Source organism: Rhynchophorus ferrugineus, unplaced genomic scaffold (assembly GCF_030347505.1).
Source record: "Rhynchophorus ferrugineus isolate W39M unplaced genomic scaffold, kcgeb_rfMv2 rfM11, whole genome shotgun sequence".
NCBI classification, from domain to species: Eukaryota; Metazoa; Arthropoda; class Insecta; order Coleoptera; family Curculionidae; genus Rhynchophorus; species Rhynchophorus ferrugineus.
Window position 1 is genome coordinate 5,616 of NW_027472590.1, and position 16,315 is coordinate 21,930.

Genomic DNA, 16,315 nt, shown 5'->3' on the forward strand with positions numbered 1-16,315 from the left:
CAGACCAAACCTCTGACCAAACCTAACCAAACCAGACCAAACCTATGACCAACCCTAACCAAACCATACCAAACCTCGAACCAAACCTAACCAAACCTAACCAAACCAGACCAAAACCTCTGACCAAACCTAACCAAACCAAACCTCTGACCAAACCTAACCAAACCAAACCAAACCTCTGACCAAACCTAACCAAACCAAACCAAACCTCTGACCAAACCTAACCAAACCAAACCAAACCTCTGACCAAACCTAACCAAACCAAACCAAACCTCTGAATAAATGAATACAACTTTGAATGAAGCAAACCAATCGAACCTCCGACTAAACCATATTATATGACCATTGTAAAAAGATATGCAAAATACAAATAAATAACCGTTCAATAAAATCACCCAGATCAAAGTCTGAGGGTTGTCCAGATCTTCGTTATATTTTACTTATTATTATTATTCTTTTTTGTAATTATATACAAGTTTATAGGGCGTCAAAAAAAAATTGCCAACGCCTGATCCTTCTCGCAATTAAACAAGAACTGATTTGGGATTTATAGATTCAAATAATAATTATAAACTTATTTTATTTAAACTATTTATTACTACTTCATATGTTACACTTTTCTTAATGTAATTATTTAGAGTTCACTCAATCTTTAAGGAATTGTAAAAATTTTCTTTATCTTCCAAATATCTGGCCTTAAGTAAAAAATCGTGGGAGATCGCATGCAGTCTGAGATTATAATTCATTGATGCCACTTGACATTTCTCCATTAACTCAATAACTTCTCTTAATTTATCGTCGATACATTGTGGGGATCTCTTAATAACACTTTTTCTACTTTTGGAAAATGCAGTACCATGATCCCCCGCGGGCCCCATTGATGAGGTTGGTTTCAGGAATGTGTCGACGATTCTTGAAAAAATAGTTTGCTTCAGGTCTATGGCTGCAGAAGATTGTATTCGGGCGATTCGTGATGATTTGAAAGCTTTGGAAGAATCTACATATTGCACTTGTAGTTTCATATAAAATTAGATCGAAAATATTATATATTACCATTATTGGGAACTTTATGATAAGCCTTTTCATTTAGTACTGTTGACACTAGATGGCCTATGTATGGAATACATGGAGGGCACTGAGAAAACGTAAACAGCGATTTTTGATAGGATACTGGCCGTGGATCTCTATAGAGTCGACACAGAAATTCAAATGTCCTAAAAGGCAGACATGCATTAATATTTTTTACGTACCTTCTTCCGTGGACTTACTGATATTTCGATGAATGTTTCTTCCTTATGTAAGCCCACGTCTTTCTTAGTCTAAATATAGCAGGACTCTGCAATGCACTCAAGACTGATCTGCTCGATTGAAAATTGGACATTCGATGGCATTTATTCGCCACATTAATGAATCTGGCAATAAGTCTCGCTCGAATCTGTAACGACAAGGATTTAAAGGGCCCCTTTAAATATAATTCACTCTAGATTAGAATGCGCTACCTTTTCAGTGTTATTTCGTAGAACTTCTGTCGCCAACAGACAACTTAGTCTAGAAGAGAATGCGACTAGTGCTGCCATGTTGGGCGCATTTCCCAAGTGAAGCTGCTGAAAAATAGTTTGCAATTCGATCGAAGGAATCTTCAAGAACAAATCTCGATCTATAATAGTGAGTTGCTCTGCCAGAGTGGAAGAATCAAAATCCCAGGCGGAAATGGTCGGATCACATGTCAACATTCTCCTCATGTGCTGCAGAGGCGTCTCCTCGGGCTGTCTAGAATTATCATCTGAAAAAGAGGAAAAGCAGTTGCTATTTTTTGAGAATTTTTGGGTTTTGTCCATTATACCGAGCCTCTTTGCATCGTCGACTCGCGACGCCAACATATTGACAATGAAGCTATATTTCGTTGATTTTTTATAAAAAAAGTGACAACTCTCCTCATCATCGTCGGTTTGTTTGTCTGTCTTTCGAACTTTGGCCGATTTTCTATTGTTACATTTTCTCCCCAGACACAGAACTAAAACGTATGTTAACAAACATTTTAGTAAATCGCTTGATTATTTCAGTTACGTACTTTTGCGCTTTGACCTGGAGACTCGAGAGTATCTAAATTTTTTGAAAAACGTTTGTAAGTTGAAGTAAATGTCCTTCGCTGACGTGGGTCTATACCAGTAACCGGAAGTCCAGAAATATATCGGATTCTTTATAGTTTTTCTAGAAAAGAAATGAATCGCTAAGAATATTTCTTAATCTTCGACTGGCAGTTACATGTAATTATTATTCCTGCAATCCATTACGTCTCTCAAATCTGGACAAGATATCGTTGTGAGCAGTTGCCGTTTAGGAATTCCCAGTTTTATGTATGTGGCTGTTAAACACGCTTCGGAACAGGTGCGTCTGGCCTGCAATGACAGTGTCTGCTTCTGGCTTATATCCTGAAGGCCTAAACCGAACAAAACCAATGGCCTGGGCGCGAATCCGTATCTTCTTCGATGTTTAACACTAAGAGGTGTTAACAGCTAACATACGACTCAGATGCCATCCAATACTACACTTACGTGGGTCGTCTTTTAAACGAACTATATTCCCATGCGAGCAGAGCACTCTCCGCCAATCGATCGTAATCCATATATTTACTCGAACTTACAGACGATGTGAGAGACGACGATCGCTCTGGTTGGGTCTCGTCGTACCTCTTGGGGACTATATATTTATCTACGGTGAGATACAACCCTGTTTCGCATCCTTCGTTTATTCCGGAACCGAACCTATTTACTTGTACATTGTCTCCGTACGAAAGTCGCTTTTCCTCCATCAAGGACGGATGACGTCCTGATTTACGTCTGATAAATATCAACACATAAATATGTTTATTTCGTGGAGATGAAATTATACTTTGTTTGACTACTCCTTTGTTTTTTGGGTGACTCCTTAGATGGTAGTTTCACTATGGGTTTATAACTTAATGGGGATTCTTGGTAGTCCTTTCCCATGAACAGGTACTTGTCCCTCCAATTAGACGCTAAATTCTACTATTTGAAAAACGGCGTATTATTGATATACGACTATTTCTTGTTTTTATTTTCTCCACCAACTATCAAAACATTGGGAGATTGTTTATTCTAATTTACATTACCTGAGAATTATGCAGTAAGACATTGTTTATGTAACTAGTATTTATTCCTAAATTTGGACCGAATCTACACCATAGTTGTTTTATTCCATTTACCAAGACAGTTTTCTTATTAACTAAGCATAAACTACTTTCTGTGGTGGATGTCCCAACTGAGGTCTCGGATCGAGAATAGTCAGACTCCCCAGGACACAAAAATTTTACCTTTTCACACCACAAATTCCAAAACATCTATTTAATTAATAATTTAATTAATAAGTGAGACGTGAACAGTTTTTCACTCTACTTACACTTCGTTTTTCAAAGCCACCTAATTCAAAATACAGAACGCGGCTATTACAAAATCTAGCCTTAAGCGCTTGTCTTTTCCTTCGTCTGTAAATTGTCAAAGTGACACATTCCACTGGATAAATAGCTATCAATTCGAACGTTTCTATTTCCGGATCTACGATACAATTGTAACTAGTATTGCCTGATTGAACTGATGGTAAAATATCTGCGGCTAGTATTAATTTTGATGGTGTTAAACCTAAAAATAGAGTAATAATTTCTCCAGCTAATTATAATTAAAGTGACAAAAATCGAACATTGACATATGGTACGTGACATCCAAAACAATGTCTAGAAGAATTCATTATACGGATGAGTCTTGTTATATTATTACAAAATAACTACTTGAAATATTATGTAGGCGTTATCATTACTTTGTACGAGGGATAACTGTACTTTAAAATGCCTAAGACTTACCGATATGTACTTGGCGTAAACCTATGCCGTCTTTGGTAGTTTGAGCGAAAGGGCTCTCGACTAAAACCATATCATCGAAATCACAATATTCAGAAAACAATAGCTTCTGAACCCTATTAGCTGACATTCCGACTTAACTAATTTAGAGAAAAATAAATATAGCATTATGTACGCAGTATTCGTTTACTATTTTTTTGCGTTTCTAAAAGAAATATTACATGACAAAATCATTTTGACGTATTATCTGACATGTATAATGTTTGTCATTACATATTTAGTCCACTTATTTCAGGTCCTAAAATTGACAGCAGTTTTGATTTAAATAGAAAACACACTTAATGACATAAATAATCTTGTATAAAATTTGAGCAATACAAGCAATAACACCTCATATTTGTACGTAGTACTTTTGTCCTTCGAATTTTGAATGACCTGATTGATAATGTTTTACCCTGAATACTGACTCCAACTCATCATATCATATAAAGTTAAATAACTATATCGGCAATAGTATTGACATCTATTTATTTTTCCGTCCCAATTTATTATTATTAGGTTGATGTAGGATGTATGTTTAGGTGTATTATAAAATCAAACTGTATTATAAAAAGGCTAGTTTATTGGTATAATTTTAAATACATGAGGATAATGAAAAGTACTAGTACATCTTATCACATTTAAATCGGCACGATATCCTACATTTACTCTTAATATAAATAATATAAATTAATGTTAATTAACGTTAAACAAAAACGTTTGTTTGAATCCGATCATTTGGATCCGAAATTGCACATGACTTAGCCGCTATGTCTTCGGTGATGATTTATCCCTAGTCAACGTAGGCCTGTAAAAAAGAACCAGTTCAAAACAGATTATTCACATTACTTCCTATAGTAACCTTTCTAATCAAATATTGAATTATCTAACCATTAATATTTCTACATAATTAATCTACAATGAATTAACATTACTTGAAGGTTTTCCAATGGAATTAAAGTATATATGAATCTTAGCTATAATATATACATTTATATATTAGTAAGCATTAGTTCCGAAACACCGGGTTAATCAAAATTTCCAAATTCTAAGAACAAAGAATGTAAAGCAATAGAAGTGGCTCGTTAATAGCAGTTATCGGAAATACAGAGAGCATGAAACGGTAAGCAATAAAAGCTTACATTTCCCCGAAAGTAATACTCTTTTGGGCGACGAGCATTTTGCCGGTCTCTGGAGCTGGACCTTTCAAGATACCGCTCGGAAAGTCGCCTCTGACGAGGCCAGCGTTAACTGTGACGCGACTCGTTCTTCTGGTCGGCAAGGTTTCGTAATGATCGCACGCGGACTCGGTCAAGTCGCTAGTAGATTTGGCTAACGCCTTGGACAGCGATATCCGAACGCAGCCGTTATTTTGTGACTGAATTCGAGTAGGAATTCGAGATTCCCCAAGCAAATCTTCCTAGAAATTAAACTCCAGATAGTATCGGTAAAATTAGAAGGCATATATTCAATCACTACCTAAATTTCTATAATTTGAGCTATTTTTAAACATTGTTAAATAAACGTTATAGAAATTTTTGCAGTGAACTTGATTCTATATATAATCCAGGGCTCCCCTAGTAAATATTGGAATTATTCTCATAAAGGTTTTGGATATGAAATAACTATAAATAAAAAATGCTACCCTTACCATAGATTCAGTTCTTTTCTTCAAGTTTGATCTGTTCAGTGTCTGAGTCAGTTCTGATGTTAATCTGCTCCCAAGGCTTTCGTTCTTGCGAAATTCCAGAGCATCTAAGTTTCCATTATGGAGAAAATCTAGCTTTCCCGGTTGTCTCCTCATTGAAGGGTATTCGCCAATAGTCACACTCACTGGTCTATTATTCCGAAGAGTGCTGGTTTTTCCACCTTGAAATTGATTAGACAAAGTCCCTGTGAGACTTCTTTTCTGCACGGTGACGGGAGACGACTGAAGCCCATCATCTAGGTTGGTATTAAGCCTTAATGCTTCCATATCTACTCTACCGTTGGAGCTTTTCGAATTCTGAGAAATTTTGTTAGTAGTAATGTTACTACTGGTAGTACTGGCAAGACTGAGGGTGTCGTAATCTGGTGTGGGGCATGGAGGGGGTTGAGGGTACGCCTGAGTCTGATTGTAAGAGAGAACAGAGTACTTGGTAGGTACAGGAGGAGCCTTGGCTTTCGGTTTACACCCCTTAAGTGTATTGGTAGTTGATTGTGATACGACCGGCGTCGACACCGTATTGCAGAAGGCGCCTTCTTCGTCCTTTTGGGGAGGCTATAAATAAATAGTCGACATAAATATTTAATCCACGGTTCGACATTCCTGTCGTTTAATTAATATTAGAATTGTCTCTAAATGAAAGCGTTCGCCTAGAAACTGATACTTGTTATCTCACACGCTACCTAGCCCAATATATCATCATAATATGAGGCTTATTCAGATAGCAAATATGATGTAAAAATGAAGATAAAATACCATCAGTAGATAAGCGAGTACCTTAATAGTTTCAAATAAATTAGTTCATTTGGAAGTTTTTTTTTTTAATTATTAGCTTTACTTACGGGAGGCGGCGGAGGGGGTGTGGGTGTTACTGAACTGCTTTTACTTAAGGATATCCTTTTAGTTTCCGATATGTTGTTATCTTGAAGATTGGACAATCTATCGGAGATTTTTTGAGGCAGTTCGGTACTGGCATTGTTATTTAATCGGTCCTGAAAAACAATTTCGCTATTGATAGATATCAGCGCATCTAATAACCATACGGTCGACAATTTAACAACTCAACGGGTTGCCAGCGTCTTCCCTCAAGCGTAGAAAAATAATGTATTAAAGTGGCCAATGGTTTTGAAGTGAAAATATATAATTTTCAAGAAGGCGAAGCTGCTAATATGAAATACATTTTCTATTGTAAAGTTCGACGTACTGTTCTGCCGTTGCGAAAGTACTACTTAATTAATTTTAGTAAAGGAATCGGTCTAAATCTTTGATGAAATGCGCAAAGTTACGGTAATTGCATTCAATATATAGCTTGCTACATAGACCTGCTATCTAAATAAGACAATAGAAAACAATACGTACGGTGTGTAATTTTAACTGGAAAATGGCTGATGTCTCATAACAAATTTAGAGTGCTGGGTTATTTACATTAGAACATTTTACGTAATCTACAAATGAACATTTTTTATGAATATTATAAAGGAGAATTTTTCGGCGACAACAGCAAATTTTACAATTACCTTGAATAGGCAAACCATAAACCGCTAATCAAGTAAATGCAGCTGTATCAAATTAGATTTAATATTTTTATAGAATGTCGTAAAATTCACCGAATTTGTAGAAGAAACGATTTCCGATTAATAATATTACCGCCAGAATTAGAGGACATATCAGTCAAGCCAACATTTGCATCGTTTACATGTTGTCGTTAATGACAATAATAATAATTTCTCTCCAGGTCGATTTGTACTCGTGTAACGTGTACAAATTATACAGTCGGCGGAAATTTGCAAAGAAAAATCACTCATAATCGAATTATTATAAATAGACAGGTGAACTCATTGACTTTTCAGAACAACGTATCAAATGCTAATCGTTGGCTTTATCTAAACCATGGCATTAATACATTATCGCATAATGCAAACAAATAAAACTGTCAAAACGAGACACTCACTTCATAAGTTTGTAACTTGAATAGGACACCATTTCCTTTTGCTTTCATCGTTGCTATTCCGCAATTTTTGAATTCTGGGAATTTCGTAAACAGACTTGTACGATACAACTCACCGCACACTTCGCGCAACTGAACCACCAACAATAATAGAAAAAGTATAAACAATTAATTTTTACGGCGATTAACGTGCGAATCGCGGGGGATCAGATTTTTGTTGGTGCGACTGCGCATTGGCTGCACTTTTATTCACCAATAGCCTGTGTCTGGCGATGTAATTCGTCAAGTGGTTATCAGAAAAAATGGAAAACGGCTTTTTCAAATCATAGTAAATAGATATTCTTGACAAGTTGGCGGCAAATATTTTACATGTTTGGCAATTATATTAATTCATGTTTGGGTTTACCGTGAAATATGTAAAAATAAATGTGAGATAATTTTATCTAATATATACTAAATAAGCTAATGAATAAAAAATAACACTTACATTATTTCGAATTGTTGCTATGTCCGCTTCTGCTTCCATTGTATCGGTAGATTTAAACATTTTCTGGTGGGCTTTCTTAAATTCGTCCATTAATTTGCTGTGTTGGTGTTGTTTGTCGTTATTTACATTTTTTAGAATTTTTTTCTTCTGTAGTTGCTCATCTATCGATGGTTTTTGAGCTTCCATGACTTTTTTCTACGACATAGGACGGGAATTAATTTATTAAAAAAATTAAAAGAAGTTCTGAAGCGTGGTAAACATAATATATAAAAGCTTACTTGCGATCTTCGTTGTATTTCTTGAGTAATAGCCGAAGATAAGCTACTGTTGGTAACACTGCTGGCCATACTGCCGGCATAACTACTCTTGCTTGTAACGCTACTGAAACTACTCGTAGAAGAGCTTTTTGCAAGCGGAACATGTTTCTTGTCCTGCTTAAGTTTTTCCTCATGTCTCTGAATATCGGCCATTAACGGCTTTTGCAACGCCTCGTAAAAATCCTCTTTAATACCAGGAGGGGCTGGGGGACAAGTGGAACCGCCAGAGGAAATTTTCATCAACTGGGAACTATTAGAATTAGGACTATACCTCGCATATTCCTCGACTAACGCTTCTTCCGAGCCATTGTTATGAATCGTACTCCCATTTTCGGATAGGTTAATGATGGTGGGTTTAAACAGGGGTTTTTCTTCCGGTTCCTCCTCCCAGGAGTCCCATTTTTGAATATTCATTACTACAACAAAACATTAATTCAGACCGATAGTGGCCCCAATCGGAGGAACACTCACGATTCTTGTATCTGTCCAAATGATTAAGCCGCTCCTCTAGATCCAAATTTTCCTCTTTCACGATGGAAAGCCTCTTGGAATCTGACCAAGAGGGACTTTGGTCTCCTGTAACGGAGCTGGCTGAACTGTTGTAACCGCTGGACTCACCCGGAAACAGTTCCGAGCCCGCCAATTTTCTAACTATTAAATTGAGCTGACGCGAAGATTTCATCAAATTTACAGCCTAAACCACAATAAACTGTTAATCGAAAAATATGTTTGTTGGAACGCGATAATGTACCTCGTTGAACGGAATGTCGGAAAAGTCGATGTTGTTGCAATAGAGAATCTGGTCCCCAGGTCTCAGGCCAGCCTCTCTGGCGATGCCCCCTTCCTTTGTGAACTGAATGAAAATGCCCGGTCTCCATTCGGGCCCTTTGCATATACTAAAAGGAGTTTGTCTTATAGTACGGCCTATGCAACCTCCAACGTCCCCACCAACGTTACACTTACCCGCATCCTAATTTGCTCTTCGGTGCTACCATTATGTTAATTCTTACGTCACCTAGTTTGTCACCCAACTGCGGGGATTCCCTGATGGGCGAACTACTATCGGTCACAATCTGCCAGCTTAAAGCATCGGTTTTTTTGCTAAAGTGTACATGACAGTCACTAACAAGGACCACGTGAATTTAATTTTTAAGTTATACTTACTCTTTGACTGGTATCATTCCAACTCCTAGAACAAAACAGTTTCTGTTACTCTTCAATATATACATGCACGCATTTGATCCGTTCGTTTAATTTGAATCGAGATATTGTGGGTAATTGTGGATAGAACTCTGGATTAAATACTGGGATTAAAAAAAAATCAGCCAAGATTAATGACCCTCAAATCAATTAACCCACTAACCGATTAGGCGAGAGTTTTCGGATTGATTTAAAATTTTAGATCCATCTGCATTATAGCTTCGAAAAGCGAATGCAAATAATTGTATTTATGTCGAGTCAGTTTTCCTTCGGCGACTTGTTTTGGTTTCTCCATTTTGTTATGCATCCGTAATTTCCGACGTGCGTAGAACGAAATGAGTCGGAGGAGACAAAGAGAGGGAGATATGTAAATCCAGCGAGCGATGCCATTTGAATAACTCTAACTCTCAATTATTAAGGTCAGATTTTTTAACACCCACGGTCAATCATCTTTTAGCTTTACTTTCACGCGTGTTATCGATTTCGAGTTAAATGTTTACCGCGCGTTTCTAGTTTTGGCATTAGCGCTAGAAGGTGGTGAACAATCCTAAATTAAATTGTTCAAGTTCAACGGCCAATAGTAATTGTATTCCTTTGGCTTGGATAGGTCGTCTTTGAATAGTGATATTGTTTTTAAAAAAGATCGTTGAATTAATCAGCCAATAACTGAATACTAAGAACGGGACTCCAATTGATGGCAACAGCGGATTATTTATCGTGATTAGTAGACACACTACCAGCACCACCGCAGTTATTCGGGAAACTGTAAACTTAATTTGATTTGATTTAATTTCTCGTAGGAAATTCTAAATGGCAGAAGTGACGTTGTTGTAACACAACTATACATTAACGACATATGTCAAATTCAAATGAGGCCACTTTCGGTAAAAAGGAAAAATTTATTCTCGAAAATTTCTCTTGGTTTTTTTATTGCGTTTTAATTTTTGACTTGTAGCAATTTCATTGGACTCTTCGTTAAAATCGTTTCATCGACAAATATTATGGTAGCGCAAAAATAATATTAAAACAGTTTTACATACCTCTAACCTTCAGCGTAAGATGAGTATGATTAGAAATAAGTTGAAGAACCTCTTTGTGAATAGCGTCATCAATAGTAAAGCCATTGATCCTAATTATTTGGTCGCCTACCTAAAAAATCCATTAAACGATATATTTTAATGATATTTGATAATAAAAGTAATTATTCAGGTTATCTGGGCGACCATAGCTGTCGTTCCGACTGATTAGGCCGCTATCGTAGGAGATGCGAAACCATCTGCTGTATTTAAAAGCAATTCGTTCCCAGTAGCCCCTTGCGTGTCTTACAAATAAATGATCTAAAATGAGTTACATTCAACCTTAAGAGCCGCATCTATTGGTATCACAATAATAACACAAGATCGAGTCGAACTTATGGTTCATGCTAATAAAAAGCCGGTTTTATCGCTAACATCTAACGGTAAAGCAACCGTTCAAAGTATTTGTTTAAAGTTGTAAAAAAATCTCCCAAAACATCAGTAAAAAGCAAAACACGAAAGGATACGATGGCAGCTTTAATTTTGTATAAAATTATTCTGACAAAATGTATTTCTACGGAACAAACGCCGCTATAGGTACACGATGAGCCAGCGTTTATAAAAAAAATCAGACAGCAAAAGAACCGTAACAGTTCGTACATCCTAAGTATAGTGTTCTTTGGGACCGGTTTTTAAACAATTATTCGTAAGTCGGCTATAAAAAAAGACATTTTCCTGTATCTGTAACTGGAATGGTTTCTCGGCTAAAGATGAGACTTTCCTGTCGTTTGGCGTGAGAAAGTTGTACATCTTTTCGATATATAAAAAATAAGAGTCATGTGGTTATTGAAACTCTAGAATATTCAAATAATTTAAGTATTATGTGTTAACAATGTGGAGTACCATTTAATGAGGAGATAAGTATGGAATTTGAACAAACGATCAACAATTAAAGTGTGTCCGATTTAGCAATAAAAGCGTGCGAATTGTTCCCACTGAGTTATGAAATGTGCATCTGTTGTTAATTTTGGTAAATATTAAAACGTTTCTCACTGTGGGAACTGAAATAATAGAGGAAAGCGGGCTTCTTTACTTTCGCTGAAGGTCGTTCTTCTTTTATCCGTGTTAGCTATAGCGTCATTACGAGTAAAACATAACCGTCAATAAACAAATCAGATACATGCCCTGAGTCCTTGGTTAAACGCTTCCGATCCAATTTCCACATGCGACACAAATATGCCCGTGCCGTGTTCTCTCCCCCCACGGATGCTAAATCCCAACGATGGTCCATGGCGGTAGCTCAATCCCGGAGGAGGTAGAGGTCCGTGGGAAGGCCGCACCAGCCTTAAACAAAAGAAATCTATTATTCACGAATTACAACTTCGTCGTTTCTCAATTAATTTAAATTTCGAAGAAGGTTCTGATATCTAAGCCAGCCCGCTAGTTGATTTTGAAATTACTGGCGTTTAATTACCTTAGCCGGAAATTTACCACTAGGTCTCGGATCACTGGGTGCCGTTTGTCTCGATTTCGGTTTTGGTCAGCTTTTCTTCGCAAAATTTGCCAGAACAGCGTATTATTCGGGTTCAGAGACCCGACTAGTTCATTAAATGAACTGAAATCCTAAACTAAATGTAACCATCGTTAAATCCTCTTAGCGCGTTTCACCGAGGCCCAACGGTGCGGGTCAATTCGCGGAGAAAGGCATTTTTTGACGCTGGGGCCGTACATTTCCTTCGAACACGGAATTTATGAATCAAACGTAACACACTAACAGTTGTTGTGTCGTAATATGATTTAGATAAAAACTTCGTCGACTCACCTAACTGTTCTAGTCCTGTTATTTCTGCTGCCGCAACTCTCACTAATGGTCTCCGAGGACATGGTAGAACAGGCATATTTGTGAGGATGAACGCCTACCGTGCCGTATTCCATAGCCAGCATTTTCTGGCTAAAACAATAATCTATATTGATGTCATATAAAACTATATATACAGAAAAATTATATAAACTATAATGGAAACTAAAGCCAGCGTTTTAGTCAATAAAAATATAAATATATACATAATCCTAAAAAACATAACATATTGCTATTACCCAAAGGCGGTAAAATAAAATTAAGACTAAAATAACAAGTCGTCGTACTTTTCAAGGTCGTAACAAGGCCCATGTTTGCTTTTTTTATCTTCCGTTAAAACTCGGAGATGAGATAACTACGAGATTGCTGGACTTTTAAAGGATTATATGAAATAAGAAACCTGTCATCTGTTCCTGGTAAAATTAAATTGTAGACTACAGACCAAGTAGTTTACGAATAAATTAATAAAAAGGGGAATGCATTGAAATGATGGCAGTCTACACGGAATTATCACAATATCGCCTACAATCTTAGATATTTTTGTTTAACTATAGTCGACCAAGCCCTCGTTTTGAAATGAAATATCGATTGCGTGACCCTGTTTGTTCTTTAAATTAAACAGTCATCTTTAAAATGTCGTAAAACAATTTGGTCAATTCTGAGTTGTCCTGGTACCAGAGATATTTTGGAGCAGTTCGTTTCTCTTCAGCTAAGGCGGGTACTTTTCATGTAGTACTACAAAAAATTCGAAACCATCGACATCCCCGAGGCTCCATAAAGTAGGTCTCTCGTGAAAGTACACACATCATTCGAGCGATCGGAAAATGCCGCCTATAAAAACAATATTGGCCCATCCGTCGACAAAACAAACCTCCGACGAACTATCAACCGATATGTTCAAATATATCAAATATATAATACAATTATCTTCTGAAAATAGGGAGTCACAAAGACCACGCTGTCTAGCCGTGGTTGGCCGAGGAATGCGTATCCGTGCAGATATAATAAACCAGTTCAATTGGCCGACTCATAGAAGAGGACCCTCATAATAGGACCACCTAGGGTGATTGTTGCTCGAACCACTATTCGCTTATAACTCTAGCCACAAGTTGCGGACTTGCACTCCGTTATGCCATGTCGAGAGTTGCCGGTTTCGACTACCTCGTCGGAAAATGAAATTGATAATTATTATTTGACCAATAATGCAGATTCTCTAGACATGTATCATTTTACAGCTGAGGGTATAAGAGCAAACATTAAAATGAAAAAACGCAGAGAGAAGATTTCAGATTTATTTTATTTTTTTAATTTACGCAGTGTTAGAAATCGAATGGAAGACAGCGCCGATTTCTCTTCTGCGATGCTTCAGACGCGACGACTCCGAATTTTACTTTCGCACCCGTGACTCACTTTTCCATTCATAAATAACACAGCAACGCTGCGTCTGAAAAGAAAAAGTCAGATGCTCCCTCTTACAGATAATTATCGGCGGCCCTCCTCTCCCCCAGGGTACGACGACTGGCCCACTTGGACATCACTCCTGCCACTCACATATTCGTTCAATAGTCTCCTCATTTGTATTTATTTACCACTTTACACCCAAGCACTCTGCTACAGTGATTTATCACAGCCTAACCCACAATAATGGCTAATTGAAAATAAAATAATTAAGCTACCCATATTGTTTGGTAAATGCAATTTACGCTTCCATTGTGCGGGCTTTCTTGCGACACTCTATAATCGGATTATTTTGCAAAAATAATTTTGAATAACAATAAGTAAAGTACGACTACAATAAAAATATGTTGCGGCATCGGTGATGAACGAAACCTATAAAGAACGAGGTAGTTCTTGTACAACGGTCGGTTTGTTTCAAGCGAAAATTTCATCGAATTAAATCTCTTTACAAAACGTTTAATTACAAAACGTTTTTATAGCCCAATTATTTGTTTCTTATAATTTGCCGTGTTGTTTGCTAAATCGTCAATTACTTTTTTATTTACAGTTGAGAAAAATTGAGACAGGCATCAGTCGCTTGACATATTCGTTGAAATCGTATTTTGAAAAGTTAGCCAGTACATAAATAAATCTAAGTATACTTAGTTCTGCGAAAAACGGCCATTCGCCGTCCGTAAACGTTCATATTATTCTAAAAATCCTCGAAACCATATTCAACCTTCCTTAATTACGAGTTTTTGTTGGGAACTTTTCGTAATTACTTTACAGTGGCAGTTTCATTTTTTGCGGCGTACAAATTGCAATAACAATTTCAAGAAATGACCTGTCAATTAAATTATAAATTATTCGACTTTTTCAAGTAGGTTGGATTACATAAGACAACCAAGTACGTAGTGAAAATCCGAGAAAAATGTACTCTCACCTAATACTAGGAAGCAATCGGTACCAGCTCGAAATAGGATCAGTACTTTTAAGCCGACCGGAAATATGGACAACAAAAAGGTATCGCAGAAATCCGTGATCGGTTAGAAATCATAGAAGTACATTTTGTTGAGATCCCAAACAAAACACACCCCGATCGCTAATGATGAGACAGACGCCGATAGCATTGTTCTGCTGTTTCGCGTAATCGTGGCCATTATTGGATTTTTAAAAAGGCCTGCGTGCCAATACGGCCAACATAGACTACATTCCAAAAAGGCCCCCGGTCTGTTCCGTTAGAAAGTGATCAAAGGACAGAACCAAGAGGTTAAACAACCGCAGTGATGGAACTTTGGGGAGTCGGAGGTTAATTTTTTAAATAGCCTAACATTCTTTATTAATATAATTTCAATAATACATGTTTCAAAACAATCAAAATGAGAGGTTATTTAATTTTAGACATACAAAATGTAATTTCATTAAAATCGACAAGTTGTGTTCTTTGTGGGAGTAGAAAATGACATTAGCAGTCAAAATAAAAGAACAACAAATGCTTTAGGCGAATACCGGGTCTAAACTATATAACGTTGAACTACTGGCACAATTAAACTTACCTAATTAAAGCATCGCTTTCATGACAATAAATTTAAGAAAAATCCGATCTTATAAAGCCTGTTCGGGATCGTCTTTTTATGTTTTTTCCACACTACTTAAGACACTCCCGTTTTATAGTTCCACCAACAGGTTCCGGTCGTCAGTGTATCGTAGCCAACGATAGTTTGTTCGATGGCGAACGCGACAAGAAGCACCCCGAGAAACGAATCTAGCTCCAATTGGCCGTTTGTTTCTTCGATAAAACCAACTTGGACCGATCTACGCCGACGATTCTACGATTCGACTGAACACCGAAGAAGGCATTGGCATGGCTCGCACGCGGATTGTGTTCCCCTTCTTCGGCTTTCGCTGTTCGTAGCCGGAGGATAGTTGCTGATTACCTGTTCGATGTTGGTTCACCTGTTCATAGTTATGCGACAGAGGCGGATTTAATGAAATATTTACGCCTTCATTTAAATATAATCAACGTTAATGTATTTTGTTGTGAAAAAATACTGGTATTTTGTTAGTATTCGATATTTTAGTATATGTACTAAATTATCGAGATTAATTAGATTTAAATCTGACAAATGGAATAACTCGGGTGCGAAATACTTTGTATGTTATTTTTCGTCGAGAGTTGTCAACAAAAGCACTTGCAGTTTGGTAACGGTTCAGGAAACAGTAACAACCGAGCTATATTATTTAAGCTTTTGGAAATACGGTAAGGACTTTTGATTCCTTCATGGTGAGCCATGTATCAACGCGCGTCATGATCAGATCAAAACAATAAAACAATCTTGTCCGGTCGAGTATTCGAGGACGGCCCTGGACGTTCACCTTTAAACGCAGCTATAAAGATAACGCGATTTACAAATTCCAGGATAGAAAAACGAGA

At 37.1% G+C, this 16,315-nt stretch overlaps 2 protein-coding genes across 4 annotated transcripts; both read right to left on the reverse strand.

Moving 5' to 3' along the window:
- Positions 1–602: 602 nt before the first annotated feature.
- LOC143205356 (uncharacterized) lies at positions 603–4,097 on the reverse strand. Its single transcript, XM_076418610.1, has 12 exons — positions 3,878–4,097; positions 3,421–3,659; positions 3,134–3,361; positions 2,893–3,026; positions 2,556–2,840; positions 2,266–2,499; positions 2,072–2,211; positions 1,844–2,014; positions 1,500–1,783; positions 1,269–1,435; positions 1,054–1,214; positions 603–997 (listed from the first exon to the last, which is right to left on the reverse strand). The coding sequence occupies exons 1-12, from the start codon at positions 4,002–4,004 to the stop codon at positions 642–644; spliced, it is 2,526 nt and encodes an 841-aa protein (XP_076274725.1). The 5' UTR covers positions 4,005–4,097; the 3' UTR covers positions 603–641.
- A 379-nt stretch (positions 4,098–4,476) lies between these two features.
- On the reverse strand, positions 4,477–15,782 carry LOC143204978 (uncharacterized). Of its 3 annotated transcripts, XM_076417936.1 has the most exons (14): positions 15,438–15,782; positions 12,409–12,537; positions 11,771–11,930; positions 10,611–10,719; positions 9,535–9,559; positions 9,334–9,471; positions 9,122–9,266; positions 8,842–9,064; positions 8,332–8,786; positions 8,054–8,248; positions 6,461–6,610; positions 5,565–6,173; positions 5,056–5,333; positions 4,477–4,721 (listed from the first exon to the last, which is right to left on the reverse strand). In XM_076417936.1, the coding sequence occupies exons 2-14, from the start codon at positions 12,528–12,530 to the stop codon at positions 4,682–4,684; spliced, it is 2,649 nt and encodes an 882-aa protein (XP_076274051.1). In that variant the 5' UTR covers positions 12,531–12,537; positions 15,438–15,782; the 3' UTR covers positions 4,477–4,681. The 3 variants fall into 3 exon arrangements, with proteins under 3 accessions (XP_076274051.1, XP_076274053.1, XP_076274052.1); XM_076417938.1 differs by lacking the exon at positions 5,056–5,333; XM_076417937.1 differs by lacking the exon at positions 9,535–9,559 and having other exon boundaries at positions 9,334–9,492; positions 10,607–10,719.
- Positions 15,783–16,315: the final 533 nt, after the last annotated feature.